This window comes from Adiantum capillus-veneris, chromosome 28, assembly GCF_014529385.1.
Source record: "Adiantum capillus-veneris isolate H3 chromosome 28, ASM1452938v2, whole genome shotgun sequence".
Taxonomy (NCBI): Eukaryota; Viridiplantae; Streptophyta; class Polypodiopsida; order Polypodiales; family Pteridaceae; genus Adiantum; species Adiantum capillus-veneris.
In genome coordinates this window covers 75,916,450-75,932,680 of record NC_140958.1, presented here as the reverse complement: position 1 = coordinate 75,932,680, position 16,231 = coordinate 75,916,450, and the positions used below count along the sequence as shown (strand labels likewise).

The 16,231-nt window shown below is 40.7% G+C and overlaps 1 protein-coding gene across 2 annotated transcripts; it reads right to left on the bottom strand.

The window, feature by feature from the left end:
- Window positions 1–5,261: 5,261 nt before the first annotated feature.
- Window positions 5,262–9,239, bottom strand: LOC147420707 (uncharacterized). 2 transcript variants are annotated; one of them, XM_086504473.1, is made up of 4 exons: window positions 6,198–9,239; window positions 6,028–6,121; window positions 5,787–5,963; window positions 5,262–5,703 (listed from the first exon to the last, which is right to left on the bottom strand). In XM_086504473.1, the coding sequence occupies exons 3-4, from the start codon at window positions 5,937–5,939 to the stop codon at window positions 5,302–5,304; spliced, it is 555 nt and encodes a 184-aa protein (XP_086360599.1). In that variant the 5' UTR covers window positions 5,940–5,963; window positions 6,028–6,121; window positions 6,198–9,239; the 3' UTR covers window positions 5,262–5,301. The 2 variants fall into 2 exon arrangements, with proteins under 2 accessions (XP_086360599.1, XP_086360598.1); XM_086504472.1 differs by having other exon boundaries at window positions 6,028–6,117.
- Between the last annotated feature and the right edge of the window lie 6,992 nt (window positions 9,240–16,231).

Genomic DNA, 16,231 nt, shown 5'->3' with positions numbered 1-16,231 from the left:
AAAGCTATGTCGACAAAGAAGACTTTTTCATCTCTCCTCTCCAACATGAGGATGTTATCCTAGGGGCACCATGGTTTGATCGCATGGCTGCCAACATGAAGTTCTTTGAAAGGAGAATCTAGTTCACCTACAGGGGAAAGAAAATGTATATAGTTGCTAGTGTGTGTGGTCATTCTATACCACTTGTAAATTCTCCTGATTTTGATAAATCAAAGAAGAGCTCATTTTGTGCGTACATGATTTTTGTCAAAGAGTCCCTAAAAGATCCTAATGTTTCATCAAAGGTAAATGGTAGGAATCAAGAAGAGTTAGACTTGTCTAATTTTCTAAAAGGATTCCAAAATGTGTTCATCGATGATATCTCTATGGACTTACCTTTAAAACGAGAGGATGATGACCAGGAATTGAGCTCCTTCCAAGAAGCTCACCGCCTAACAAGCCTCCTTATCGGGTTTCTCAAGCTCACCAAGAGGAGACCATGAGGCAAGTACAAGAATTGGTTGACAAAGGGATGGAGAGGCCTAGCTCCTCTCCCTTTTGTTCTCCAGACCTTTTAGTGCAAAAGAAAGATAGTACATACCGTATGTGTGTGGACTATTGAGCACTAAACCACATCACTATCAAAAACAAATTTCTTGTGCCTCGAGTAGAAGATCGGTTTGATAAGCTACCAGGCTTTACCTACTTCAGTAGGATTGACCTTAAAAGTGGCTATCATCAAATAACAATAGTGGATGAAGAGATCCTAAAGATCACGTTTTGTACAACGTTTGGTCTTTATGAATATCTAGTCATGCCTTTTGGCTTGACTAATGCACTAGCTATGTTCAATCGTTTAATGAAGAAATTTTATAGACCCTATTGTAAATTCATTGGAGTGTTCTTTGATGATATCATCATCTACTCCAAGTCTTTGGAGGAACATAAGCAACATCTCCAAGTGATTTTTCAAGCATTTATTGAGGGAGAACAAGCTTTTTCTCAACCAAAAGAAAAGCAAATTTTTCTTTCAAGAGATTTAATACCTAGTTCATATTATCTCTCAAGATGGTATATGTATGGATCCATCAAAGTTAGAGGTAATAAAAGCATCGCCTAATCCAAGGAATCTACATGAGCTAAGAAGCTTTATTGGTATGTGCGCATATTATATACGCTTCATAGCAAAATTCTCTCAAATAGCAGGACCACTACATGACTTAACTAAGAAGAGCGTTAAGTATGTATGGACTGCTAAGGAGCAAAATGCTTTTGACAAGCTTAAAGTGAAGCTTACTTACCAACCAGTCCTCATGCTTCCGGATCTCTCAAGTCCATTTGAGAACAAATGTGATGCTTGTGGTGATTGCCTTGCAACAGTTTTGCTTCAACAAGGACATGCCATAGCATATGAGAGCCGAAGGCTCAATAAGATGAACGTGTCTTAGTCATTTATGAGAAAGAGCTTTTAGCTGTTCTACATGTCCTAGATACATGGAAGCATTATTTATTGGGGACTCTAAGTTATTCTACGAACCGACCACCAAAGTCTCAAGTACTTCATGACGCAAACCAAGCTTTCTGACAAACAAATGAGGTGGATAAATTTTCTTATGCAATTTAATTTCCATATTGCTCACATTACGGGTAAGCACAATCAAGTGGTTGATGTACTTTCACGATGACTAAAAGTTAATGCGGTGTCTATTGATACTCAGAATGATTTATCTTCTATGATAGATGAGTATGCTACTAACCCTGACTTTAGAGACATAATGTCAGCCCTTGCTTTGGGAAAGAAAGAGGAGCCATTCACCTTGAAAAATGGTTATCTTATGCATGGTAATAAGCTATGTGTCACCCATTCCCTTCGTGATAAAGTTATATATGAACCCCATGCTCCCTATGCGGGACATAGAGGCATTCAACCTACTCTTCGAGGAGTAGAGACGTATTTCTATTGGCTTACCATGAATGTGGACATACAAGAGTATGTTTCAAAATGTGTAGTATGCCAAAAGACCAAGTATGATAAAGGGAAGAAACCTGGATTACTCCAGCCACTGCCTATCCCAAATTCACCATGGGAGAGTATATCCATGGATTTCATCTTTGGATTATCCAAGTCTATCCATGGGAATACGAGAATATGGACAATAGTCGACAGGTTTAGCAAGCAAGCACACTTTATTCCTTTCAAAAAGACTATTAAGGCACACCAATTGGAAACTCTCTTCATATCATAGATTTTCAAACACCATGGATTACCAACGTCCATCATGTCAGATACAGATCCTAGAATGACCAATAATTTTTGGAAAGGTCTGTTTGAAAATCTACGAACAAGATTGAATTTCTCTTTGGCCTATCACCCACAAACAGATGGCCAAAGTGAGATAACCAATCTTACAATACTCGATCTATTAAATACTTATGTTACAAAAGTAGATCAACGCTCACAATGGGAAAAGTACTTACCTCTTATAGAGTATGCCTACAATAATATTGTACATACTTCTACAAGAAAAGCACCTTTTGAGATCATTGAGGGAAGACCTAAAAGTCCCTTGCTACTCAAAGTACATGGGAAGAACTTCGCTGCCAATGACTATAGCCATGACCTACAAGAATCTTTTCAAAAGATTAAGGGGGCTATATCCATCTCTCAACAAAGAGAAAATGTTGCTGACAAGCACAAAAGGGCCTTAATGTTTAAAGAAAATGATTGGGTCTTACTTAAGTTTCCTAAGCCTCGATTGAGGCAAACGACGGACAAAAATCATACGGGCCATCAAAAGTATTATGCTAAGCTAGCAAAAAGATACTATGGTCCTTTCCCGATCTTGAAGCCCATTAATCAGACGGCCTACTAACTCAAGTTGCCCAACCATTGGCTCATAACAATGCTTTTCATGTGAACCTACTTAAACCTTACAAAGGAGAGCCACCAAGTGAACCAATTATTGAAGACCCTCTCGAAGTTGAAGACCAAGAAGAGGTGCTACAACCCAAAGGTATCCTTTGGCATGAAAACAAGGTACTACGACATGGTAAGATTATCCGACGGTATCTTATTAAGTTCAAAAATTATCCTTTTGAAGATGTTAGATGGACGCAAGGAATACAGCTTAAGGATAGTATGAACCTTGTCAAAGGAGGACTATGATTTCAAGAGAGAGGTAATGTCATTAAATCTAATATCTAACCAACCCAAATGATTTTTGCATACTAAATTGATCATTTAATGTGGGAGAATAAATGAGAACAAGGGTTAGGATATAGACATGTCCTTATAGATCTATCTGAGCACGGGGCCAATAGTAACATTAGGGACAGTTTGGATTCAAATTTGGTCCTTTTAGCACTAGAGAGAGAATGCAACGCGACCAATGGATGGTCGGCTACCGTAACGGTAGCTCGGATTTTCCTTGTTTTTATCTAAAATATAACATTTTCAAAAATTAATTTTTAGTTGCATAAAAAACTTTAACACTAATATCGTTGTGATTTTACTCGAATCTTTCGTGTCAGGACCGAATATAGGACAAATGTACCAAAACTCACACTCAATGCAGTTGTGTACACTTTTTCAATAGGAGAGACTTCATAGTATTCCCGATCTTTCTCATTCATTTACACTCAACTAACTATTCTGCTCACATTTGACTGTATTTCTTTTGCCCTCAGAAACACTCCCCCTCTCACATCTGTGTTGTGCATCTTGCCATAGAAGAATCACTAATGGCGAACAGAAGACCTCGATGACCATCCGTAAGTATTAAGTCTGTCAAAAAGCTTCAATTTGGACAACGGTCGATGGCTTTCCACCACCATTACAGTTGGAAGTTGGGTTCTCCTACATACCAGGAAGAGAAAGCACACGAGCAACGAGTTTGTGGACAGTTATAAAGGTAGGGTGAAAAATTTTTGCTTGTCCCACAAATGGGCAAAGCAACCAAAGAGGTTCTCATTGAACACGCATATATGCACTCAGAGTTGCGTTTATGAACAGCGCCGACAGGATTTCCAACAAACCAACCAAATTGTAAGTTTTCATACATCCACAATAGATTTTACTCTTCACTCGTGTATTGTGTGTTTAACCTGCTAGCAGCTCTGCAGATATTTATCCTTTCGACAAAGAAGACTGGCAACTGGTGGATTGCATTATTGGTATTTTTTATGCATTCCATGCAACTGTGGGAGAGCTACTTTATAACACTAGCGCCAAAAGAGCGTCGGTTGAAAGGGGGATTTTTTCTTCTACCACTTTTATAATGCTCCGTGTTCCGCACTTGGCTTCGACACTCTAGAATATCTTTCAGTTCCTTTGAAGGACTATCCAGAGTGGCCAGTCCCTTCATCTGAAACCTCTAAGTGTTCAGACTAAAGCTCCATCAGGAAATACAAAAGTGCTTAAGACCAAATATTACTAGTCGGTTGGTAAGTGTTTCAATCTTCATGCCCATACATGTGTTCATCGACTTTTTCCATGATGAAGAGATTAGAAAGATTGGAACTATGCTACTCTGCAAGGCATAGTAATGCCTTGATTTTCTGGATAAATCTTGGGATATCCATGATTCTGATGGCATCTTATACAAGGTAAATAATAAGTCTATTGTGTGTAAGTGCATGATAGCTTCTCAAAATTTCATAGCTTCCTTCCACTACATAAGGTGGCATCGAGTGAATGGTCATCTGGTAGCTTTGGACCAAGAATTAACTGATGACTTGAACAATCATTGGAGAATGCTTGAGGTATGGTATGGAACTGATCTTCTAACTGTTCTTAGCATTCAATGCAATGTGACACTACAACAAGTGCACGAGGATTTGGAGAACAAGATTGACCTTAATTTGCCTCCAAAATTTCTTTTCCAGTGCAACATGCGAAAGGTAGTATGTTCTGTATGTAAATGTTAATGTTACGTTAGTTATTTCCCTCTGCTGGTTATCATCACCAAATATTGGTCTAATCTAATTGTTCAATTAACTGTCGTACAGGTGCCTTAGAGAAAGGAGAAGAAGACATTGTGCAGAGAGATAAAGGATGGCCGATGGTTTCTAGTGCAATGAAAATCTTGATTGAAGAAGGCGGCTCACACAGTATATCACATTGCTCTGAACTGCAAATATCAAAGCAAGCTATTGATGATAGCAAGCTTGCAATCTATATTCATGTGAAAATGAATTGTTAAGGAATTTCTTGCAAATAAAGTCTAAGAACAATTATATTTTCAAAATTGACTAAAGTTGTCTTTATATTGGGTTTAATAATGTACACAGTAATGTCCAATTAAATCCATTGATTAGTAGCTCTCATTTACAATTGAGGGAAGCTCTCCCAAGCTTGATTATCATGCGCGGAATGTAAAGGCTCAAGAGACAGTCTGGGGGTTGGGTGAGGGGTTTGGGGCTGAGGAAAAGATTGTCAGTGGCCTCGTCTTCCTCGATAAGATCGAGTATCACAAAAAGACTTAAGATTGAGTGGCCAAAAACATGAGGAGAGGCAGGTCCATGCGCTTGGTCTGTCGTTGGTTGAGGTGTTGCTTTGTACCTCCAAGGTGAAGACTGAGGTTGTGGTCCTAACGGTGGCGATGGCACAACAAATACATCAACGGCTCCTAGAGGACATATCTCCACAAGATTGATCATATTCTGGATCATCGTCGTCCTGAATGCCTTTCCATGGACGTTCAAAAAATCTGCCAGGTTCCTTAACTGCAAATGAATTCCCTAGCTTTTATATGTAGATCAAAGAAATCATGTGTGCAAGGATTAAAAAATCGTAACATTGCATTTACACTTCTACGCTTCTCAGCATAAATGGGTTCCAGAAGAAGCTCCGCATTTGCAAGAACTCTCCATCCACAAGAATGTCCGTCGTCTTGTTTTAGGACCTTGCAACTCAAAATCAGCATATCTTCCCAAACACTCTCTTTTCCAATGATTCCCATGCAGTGACAAGTTTCTGAACAGACCTGCAAGACATAGCATATGGTGACAACACATTGCATCAAAATCAAGAAACAAGTAACTACGTACCTTCAATCATTCCCATGAAAACCATGCGCAAAATTTGCAAGGTAGCAATGTTTGTGATCAATGTTTAGTCCAACAAGGCTCCAATGTGAACTGGCTACACAAAACAAGGAATTGATTTGCTATTCATAGTATACAAAATATTTAAGAATAGCGAGATAAAAAACACTTACTTTTTTTGTATGCTAAAAGTAAAACTTTTACGTGTTCATATTGACTCGTTGAAACTAATCAATGACTTTTATCAGGGAAGTGGACTCCGAGGTAAGCACGACTGACAGATATGAATCCAAAACGGCTACCTCAGATTGTTGAGTCCATGAAAGGTTGAAAATCAGCATGCTGTAAATTGAGAAAATTAATTGATGAGGATCTCCAATAAGCTAGAATCAAATAAATACCTCTGCAAAAATAATATAACCTACCAGAGACCAAAATTTATAATTTGGTCCGTAAGCTCCCTCTCACTATCTCAAAAAACAGCTATCTCGTGAGGGCCAAAACGAAAATACAAATTTTGGTCCCAAACCAAAAGTGCTACGTCGAATGTTGGTCCGAAAAAACCTAGGGTCTCAGTGTTAGCTTGGTCAATTTTGCTGCTAACATCTCCCGTTCATTTGACTCGACTGAAGGCTCTTCCACAAGTAGCTCTTGGGTCCACTCCACATTCAAACGTGTGGCATACCTGTGTTGTGTGGTGCTCACATCGTACACCTTTACTTTGGTGACTGGAGGGATTGTCAAAATGTTGTCAATTCTCTTATCATATAGATGGACTGGTGCAAGTGTCTTGTCGTACCTAAAGCGTAATAGCCTAAGAGAATTGATATCCCATAGCATCACTATCACTCTGTGAGCATGAGCTCTAAGGACGTAGCTGTCTTGGAATAGCTCGATCAGAAAGTCCTCAGCTACCTTTTAGAGGCAACCCATCGTACTTCTGACCGATCGATAATCCAAATCCGCGCTCTTACAAATCTGGCGAACTACTCTTTGCAAGGGTAACTTAGGAATAGCCAGAGATATATGCCTCTAGAGTTTGTGCACCTCAAGCAGAACGCTTACGTTCTGCTCGTACCTCCGACTACGCATTGTTTCTCGAAGATTAGGCTGGGTTTTGCCTGTAACTCTTGAGGATGAAGGTTGGTTGTCTTGCGGGTAAACCTTCCTTGCGGTCTGCTTCGTGCGAGCCATGGAAACAAATGTTTGCCTTGGAAAACGTTATGGGGAAGAATAAGAAGAAGATTGAGCAATGATAAGGTTAGGTCGCAAAAGCTGACTCTTAAGAGGTGAGGATAGAGGTCAAACAGCAATAGGTTATGCGGAAATAGAAACTTCATATAAGCGCTAAGGACATCATCATCGTTACTAAATGTGGGATATACATGTGGCGGCAACCACAATTAATTGAGTCGCTCATCATCATTGGGAAGGATACATCACCACATGGAGGAAACGTGATATACTGCAGGTTGTCGTGGCACAAGCAATATGGGATGGGTCTTGATCAACCAAACCCCCTCCTCCCATTGTGTTGTGATGATAGGGAAAAATATCGTGGCACAATGCGAGAAGAGAGAGTGTACCGCAGCCATACCTCCTTATCGCATTGTGGTGCGACACTCTTGATGGCGTGCAACAACGCGATAAAGAGTGTCGCGTCACAACGCGATAAAGAGTGTCGTGCCACAACGCGATAAGGACCAACCATGTTGTTGAGATGCCTTCCTATCGCGTTGTGGCACAACATTTGGATGTAACGCGTAACAACGCGATAGGAACCACTCATATTGTGGAGATACTCCCTATCGCGTTGTGGCATGATATTTGGATGTCGTCCCTAAACGCGATAGGGACCACCCATATTGTGAATGCACCTCTCTATCGCGTTGTGGTGCGACATTTGGACGTCGCGTCACAACGCGATAGGAACCACCCATATCATGGATGCGCCTCCCTATCGCGTTGTTGTGCGACATTTGGTTGTTGCACACAATGCGATAGGGACCACCCATATCGTGAAGAGAGCTCCCTATCATGTTGTGGTGCGACATTTTTTTGTCGCTGCAGAGCGCGAGCATATCAACGGCTCTGTGACATAAACCTCCCACTCGGATTGTGGTGCAACACATTTTGATAAAAGCTCTTCCTTCATAATCAATAACCAAAAGAAGAAACAAAGAGGCAGAGACAAAGGAACAAGATATGAAGACATTTGCATTATCATCAAGGACTCCATTACACAAGACTAAGAGGTGATAGATGCACTATCTTGTTTGTCCATTACAATTATTCTTCTTCCTCCTTTATCATTGGTGGTTTGTTGTCCTCGGTCTTTGTAGTGCTAGTTTCCCAACCTTTTCCTTCTGGTTTCCTTTGTTTTTCTTCTTCAGCTCCTTTCGAAGAGCTTTTGCCTCAGCTAGCGTTTTCTCGACCTCCTTCATTTCCGCCATCATGTTTTGGGAAAGCTTCACCTTTCCTCTCTTCTTCTCCTCCATACCTGCGTTGTGTAGATGTGAGCAAGTTCTAGAGTGTGCAGTCAAAGGTGCTTTATATAGCTACGATACTCACCCAACTAGAACACTTGTCATAGGGATAGTTGAGCTTGCCTCGATCTTTGTGCTGCATTCATTGCACCGTTACTAATGCAATCATAAGGGTGGCAGTAATGACCTGCTCGAATTCCTGAGGAGTCTATACATAGAAGGCCCGTCAGTCCCCCCTTTGTACTCCCTAGTGTTAGCCGGTGCCTTCCTACCTTTACCCTAACCAACAACCCAAGTTTTCTTACCTCTCTCCACAAATGGATCCCTTTCAAATCGAGAAATAGAAGGAGCTACCTTGCTCTAACGAGGCACCCAAAGACAAGCTGTACCATTTTCTCTATAGAATTGGGATTCAGTAGCGGGAGCAGAAAATCAAGCCTGTTTTCAACCCTGCCTTCTCATTGCAAGAGTTTTTGGCTTTTGCATCAGATTTCCTTACAAAGTTTCATCAGACATGCGAGCAATAGACAATCAACCGCATATTTGAGTTTGAGGGTTGTTGATATGTTCATATCAAGGATATCAGTTTTTATCGTTCAAAGAACGATATTTTCTATAGGAGCAGCCTCAAGTTGCTACTAGAGTCTCGCAGGAATGACATCAGATATCCCATACATAATTGAAAGTGTCGAGTTGCAGAATACTATGTTGGGTTCATACTCTTTTTGAATGTTAATATGGACGATCACCGGAACACAGCAAAGGAGGCCGAGAGCAATCACCGTTCGGTCATTGGTGACGAGTTGGTGCAAGTGGTGCTTTGTGTGTTTCAAAAGGTGTTTAGTTGCCAGAGGGAGCTTTGCCAAAAAATGTGCTCCCTACCATCCCCATCGGTGATCATCATTATGTAATGCTTAATGAAATCATGGAATTGTTTGACTTGAGAGAGGACTACTGTCTTGCTATAGTTGCTCAAAATCTACAAGAGGATGGCAGTATAATCATCCCTGCCGATGACAAGTACTGTGTCATGGATTCTCATGTAACAGCGGGTGAGTTTATCGAACCAATAGAGGCACTAGCAATGATATACAAGGATGCAGCTGCATGTGCCGCGACGCTTCCAATGGAGTTGGAATTCAAGGCGGTATAGGAAAGGCTTGGAATCACAAAGATGGAAAGAATTACTCCATCAATGACATTGATGCCCCGGGGGATTGGCCATGGAAAAATTACCGCACCACGTAAGTGCAGAGGAGGGGATTTTTTTTACAAGTTACATAAGTGTATAAGTTAGGGGCAGGCCCCCAATAATTTATCTCCCTAACTTGAAAATTAGGGAGGGGGGCATCATATTTTGGGGAGGGGGGAGGGGGACCTGACTTGGGTTTATTACTTGTAACTATCATCGATGAGCGCTAGAACTCGGATGAATTTAGGGGAAGTTTTTTATCACGTCACACTTCAAATTTTGCATCAAGCCAGTCATAGATAAGGGCTGATTTGGAGTAGGTCAAGGGTTGATTTACACCAACTTTGGATGCGTCAGAATTGGATGAGTAGCTAGAGTGCAAGTTGATCAGGCACATAGTTTGAAAGTCATACTAAGACACATTGAGGGTACATCCAATTATCAACATAAGTGGTTTCTTAATACGCTGCTAGTCACTATGCTACACACTCTTTGACTAGTTTTACTTAGTTAGATCATGTGAGATCTAAATTTTATATGTAAGATAGGGATATGATAGTTTTCTTCATTGATTTTCGTATAAGCGTAGAAAGGGGGGTCATATTCCCTAATATGAGTCGTATATAGGGGTTTTATCAAAGTTTTTCGCTCGCAAGTGGCGTCCGTTTTGTATATAAAGTGAATCCCTCGGGATTGACGCCTTCCTAGAGTACACTTGACTTATGGAATGTTGCATTACTCGAAGAAGATGAAAATTAGAAGGTATACTACTGTGTAAATATTTTTTGCTTCCTCGTATGAGAGTTTCATGTGTATATACCAACACTTGGCTTTTATTTCTCGTAGCTTGTAGTCTATGATGATAGTTCATTCCTCGTTCTTGTGGACGAGGTAAAGGAGACTTGGGAAAGGATTCCTCCCTTGGTCAATACTTGGAGAATTTGAACGCACCAAACTTCCTTCCATTCCAGCTTCTCCGAGGACAAAGATGAATTCCCTCTTTTTGTATTGAAGACACTCTCAAGATATCTAGGAGGCATGACCATCAGATGGAACACAGACAAGGTGATGCTCCTAGACAAGCAAGCAACGATCTCAATTTTTGGTGTAGGGCCTGGCATGTATGGCCTCCTGCGCAGTCGCTACTTTCTGTCACATGCTGCATATGGTCTAGCTTGTGGAATCACAGACCCATGCCAATTGCCACAATATGGAAAACATGATCTGCTGAAACAAAAGCAGCCAATCATTCAACTTAAAGAAGAGGCCCCGTAGGTTGAGGTATCTGAGAAGATCCAATTTCTCGACCTCAACGTGCTTGCGATGGATGCCGATGACGAAACGCGTCATTGAAAGAGACCAAGGCACAAGGAAGAGGATCAAAAAGCGTCTGCTGTTTTTTTTTTCTTGCAGAGGGATTCATACTCTCGTGAGAGCTCTATGTGCATGTGATACACATATCTCCTATTCCTCGTAGAAGTTTTTTATGGAGAAGCTATAAGTGTCAACTAAGACATGACTGATCGAAATTGTGTGCAGAAGGAGGTGGAGACGATAGAAGAATGGCAATTTGAATATCGCGCCCGCGTGAGAGAACGTAGGAGGGAATGGGGGGGAAGAAGCAGGCAAGGAAATAGAGCTTAGATTTCAAAAACACAAAAGATTGAGATATTCGGCATTGAATTTAGTAGCCGCCGCGCACAGTGAAGTGTTATCATGATTGGAATACTTTTTGGATTTTTTAATAAACATACCTTGCATGAATAAGATATCTAGATTTTAGAAAACATGTATAAAAAAGGGTTAAAATGAACTTTCTATTTTCTCTCTACACTGACATTGCATTTTTTTACAAGGCCCAAATTTGAGTCCAAACTTTTCCTAATGAGGGGTCCAAATGAGAGATGGTCTATCAAAGAGCAAGGCTAACCAATGGAGCATAAATACCTTAGGGTTAGCTTCATTGAAGACCTCCAATAAATGTACCTTGCATGAATAAGATATCCAGATTTTAGAAAACATGTATAAAAAAGGGTTAAAATGAATTTTCTATTATCTCTCTCTACGCTGACATGGCATTTTTTACAAGGCCCAAATTTGAGTCCAAACTTTTCCTAATGAGGGTCCAAATGAGAGATGGTCTATCAAAGAGCAAGGCTAACCAATGGATCATAAAGACCTTAGGGTTAGCTTCATTGAAGACCTCCAATAGTTAGTGTTAAAAGTCCTTTGACCTTAGGTAAGCTAGGGATGGGCTTTAGGTAGGAACCCAACCCAAGCTTAAGTGCTTAAGGTGCTTGTCGTGCTTGCCGACTAGGGAGCTTGAGGTGCTTGTGGGAACACCACCCAAGCTTGAGGTGCTTTGTCATGCTTGTTGACTAAGGTGCTTGAGAGAGAGAGAACACACACACACTCACACAAGGAAAGATTTGTACAAAGAAAGCAAAAGGGACACTTGTCAAGTTCCTCCTCATGTTGCCCTCATGGTGTACCTAAAGCCTATTGGTTGGCCTCCCAAGCGGTTGAATGATAAATTAGTTAATCTAATTAATTGTTTTAGCATTTATCAAGTCCTCTCTCTCAAAGGGGAAAGGGGGACACTTGTCCCAAGACTAGTATGCCTGCTTGGTATGACTCTTGCTTGTGATTGGCTAGGCCTGAAGGGGTCCAATGAGCTTCAAGCATGAGCTACAAGGGGGGGTCGACCAAAGCAAGTAGGGGGCATGCTTGAGGGATATACTCTCCCACACACACACACACACACACTCATTGTGTGAAGTGCAAAGTCCAAGATCTCCCTCTCCTTCTCCAAGCAAGCAGAGAGGTTGAGAGCCTACACCAACACTCTTGGCTAATAATGCAAATTTAACCAAGAGCCATGTTTCAATGCTTAAGCTTTCCATCTTCTCCATCTTCATTACTATGCTATTATGTATGCTAGCAAGAAGAGTGATTATAAATGAGGAACTAGTTCTTTCTCCTATGAAATGTTTCTTCTTTCCCTACCCTCATTCCCTGCTAGCTCTCTCCACCTTCGAAGTTGTTTGAGGTTTTGGGACTGAGGCTTGGGATAGTTAATGCTTTCCACAAAGTTTATGTTATGCTCGTGAGCATGAAGCTTTTCATCTTCATTTCATCACCTATGTCGCAAGGAACACAAAGATTGTATTGCAACAAGTCTCTCTTGATGGGAGAAACTATAATACAAATTCCTATTGGAGGGAGGACCGGCTCCACATAAATCCGGTCCTCAATTGTTGGCATGTGCTCTAAACTCTCTCTCTTGCAAAAGTATTGTTCATGCTAAGTTAACTAAATGCTATGTTTATGTTGCTACCATCAATTATCTTCACCAACTATGCTCACAAAGTAATTTCACAAAAGTGCTTCTCTAATTTCTGCTACCCTCAAGTTAACATGCCAATTTACAAGGAGATGGCTAGCTTGGGGGTAATACTCTCTCTCTCTCTCTCTCTCTCTCTCTCTCTCTCTCTCTCTCTCTCTCATTGTGTGAAGTGCGAAGTGCAAGAGCTCCATCTCATTCTCCAAGCTTGTTGAGAAGTTGAGAACCTACACCAACACTCTTGGCTATGGAATGCAAATCCAACCAAGAGCCATGCTCCAATGCTTAAGCTTGCCATCTTCTCCGTCTTCATTACTATGCTATTATGTATGCTAAGCAAGAAGAGTGATGATAAGTGAGGAACTATTTCTTTCTCCTATGAATGTTTCTTCTTTCTCTTCCCCACTATCTCTCTCCACCTTTGAAGGTGTTTGAGGCCTTGGGACTTGAGGCCGGAGATGGTTAATGCTTTTACAAAGTCTATGTTATGCTCGTGATGCATGAAGCTTTCCATCTCCATTGCATCACCTAGGTCACAAGGAAAACAAAGATTATATTGTACCAAGTCTCTCTTGATGGGAGAATCTATAATACAAAAGCCTATTGGAGGGGAGACCGGCTCCACATAAATTTGGTACTCAATTGTTGTCAAGTTCTCTAAACTCTCTCTCTTGCAAAAGTATTGTTCGTGCCAAGTTAATTAAGTATTATGGTTATGTGGCTACCACTAATTAAGTTCACCCTCTATGTTCTCAAAGTAGTCTCATAAAAATGCTCACTCTAATTCTCTTAATTCTGCTATTCTCAAAGTTCATAGGCCTTTTCCATTACATTCCTTCTCCTTGTTACTTAGAAAAGGAAAAGAGGAAACAAAGGAAGAAAAAGGTGAGAAAGAGGTCACCCTCTTCTCCTTCTTCATCACCTTCCTCCTTTTTCGACGAAAGCAATGGTTATTCTCCTAGATAATACAAGAGGAGAGGACATCGCAAATCCTATCCTGCTCGAAAAAGGTCCCACAAGCTTAAGAAATTCAAAGAGGGAGGAAAGAGTATCTCTTTTCTCACCTATAATGGCACCTTTGGTGCTACTGACAAAGTATTGGCCTTCATCAAGCAATTTGATGCGGCCTTTGGAGACGAGGGCTTCACTAAATCCTCCAAGCTATGTCATGTAGCTATGCACTTTCAAAAATCTGCTCAAAAATGGTGGGTTAGCCTTTGTGGCGATGAAAAAGCTCCAAAGACATGGAAAACTCTACGAGTTTCCATCATGAAGCAATTCCTTGCAAGCGACGCCAAAGATAAAGTGCTCACCGAATGGCAGAGTTTGAAGTTACTTTCCAACGAGTCTATCCACAAATATGCAGACAAGTTTTGGGATTTACATCTTAAAGATGCAGTCTTTCAAAAGATAGACTTTGCCGAGCAAAAACAACAATTTTGTGCAGGATTACCTGAAGAAATAGCCGAGCATGTTAACTACCAATGGCCTGGTTCTATCACAGAAGTCATCCACCACACTATGGTTGCATCTCATATCAATTTCCAACAAGGGGCTAAAAGGAATGCCAAGCCCATGGAAAACAGAGATCGAAATGATGCAAAGGGGAAGAACAATGCTCAAAGTTCTTTCCAAGGTAATTCCAACAACAACAACAAGACCAGGGAGAAAGGAGTTTACAAAGGTCAAAACAAGCTCTCTCCGCAAGAGATAGAGGCTTTTTGTAAAGATCGTGAATGATTTAAGTGTGGGGAGCTATTGTTCTTGTCCCAAAAGGAATGCCCGTAATGAGACTCCTAGAGCTTCCACGGTCGAAGCTCCAAAATAGCATGCTCATTGTAAAGGATCATCCCTTTCATATGCTTGAGGGAAGGTGAGGGAACATGATACCTTCATCCTATTTGATCCTTGCTCTACTCACAACTTCATATCAATAGAGTTGGCCACAAAGGTGGGCATACAAGCTTTCGAGATGGGAGATACTGTAACTGTCAATGGGCTTTCAAGGGACAACAAGCCTCTGTTACTCCCTTGATTGGGAAGTTGGAGCTTCATGTCCAAAGCTACCTCGACAAAGAAGACTTTTTATCTCTCCTCTCCAACATGAGGATGTTATCCTATGGGCACCATGGTTCAACCGAATGGCTGCCAATATAAAGTTCCATGAAAGGAGAATCTACTTCACCTACACGAACAAGAGCATGTATATAGATGCTAATGAATCCGGTCATACTATACCACTTGTATATTCACGTGCTTTTGATAAGTCAATGAAAAGCCCAATTTCCTCGTACACGATTTTTGTAAAGAGTCTCTATATGATGCTAATGTTTTAACAAAACAAAGTGGTAGGAATCAAGAAAAAATAGACTTGTCTAGATATATTTTTCGATGACATCCCTATAGAGTTACCTCCAAAAGGAGGGGATGATCAACATAAGATAAAGCTTCTACCTAGGAGCTCACAGCCTAATAAACCTCCTTATAGAGTTTCTCAAGCTCAACAAGAGGAGATTATGAGGCAAGTGCATGAGTTGGTAGACAAGGGGATGGTTAGGTCTAGCTCTTCTCCCTTTTGTTCACCAATCCTTTTAGTGCAAAAGAAATATTGCACAAACCGCATGTGTGTGGACTATCGAGCACTAAATTGTATCAGTATCAAAAACATATTTCTCATACCACGGGTAGAAGATCTGTTTGATAAGCTACAAGGTTCGACCTACTTCAGTAGGATTCACCTTAAAAGTGGCTATCATCAAATAAGGATAGTGAATGAAGATACTGTAAAGACCGCGTTCCGTACATGTTTGGTCTTTATGAATATCTTGTCATGCCTTTTGGTTTGACAAATGCTCCAGCCACGTTCAACCGTCTAATGGAGAAAAACTTTAGACCCTATCGCAAGTTCACTGGAGTGCTCTTTGACGACGTTATCATCTACTTCAAATATTTGGAGGAGCATAAGCAACACCTCTATGTAGTTTTTCAAGCTGTGAGGGAGAATAAACTTTTCATTAACCAAAAGAAGAGTGAATTTTTCCTCCAAGAGATTCAATACTTATGTCATATTATTATCTCTCAAGATGGTATCTATATGGATCCAACCAAACTTGAGGTAATAAAAGGATGGCCTAACCCAAGGAATCTACATGAGCTACAAAGCTTCATTGGTATGTGTGCATAATG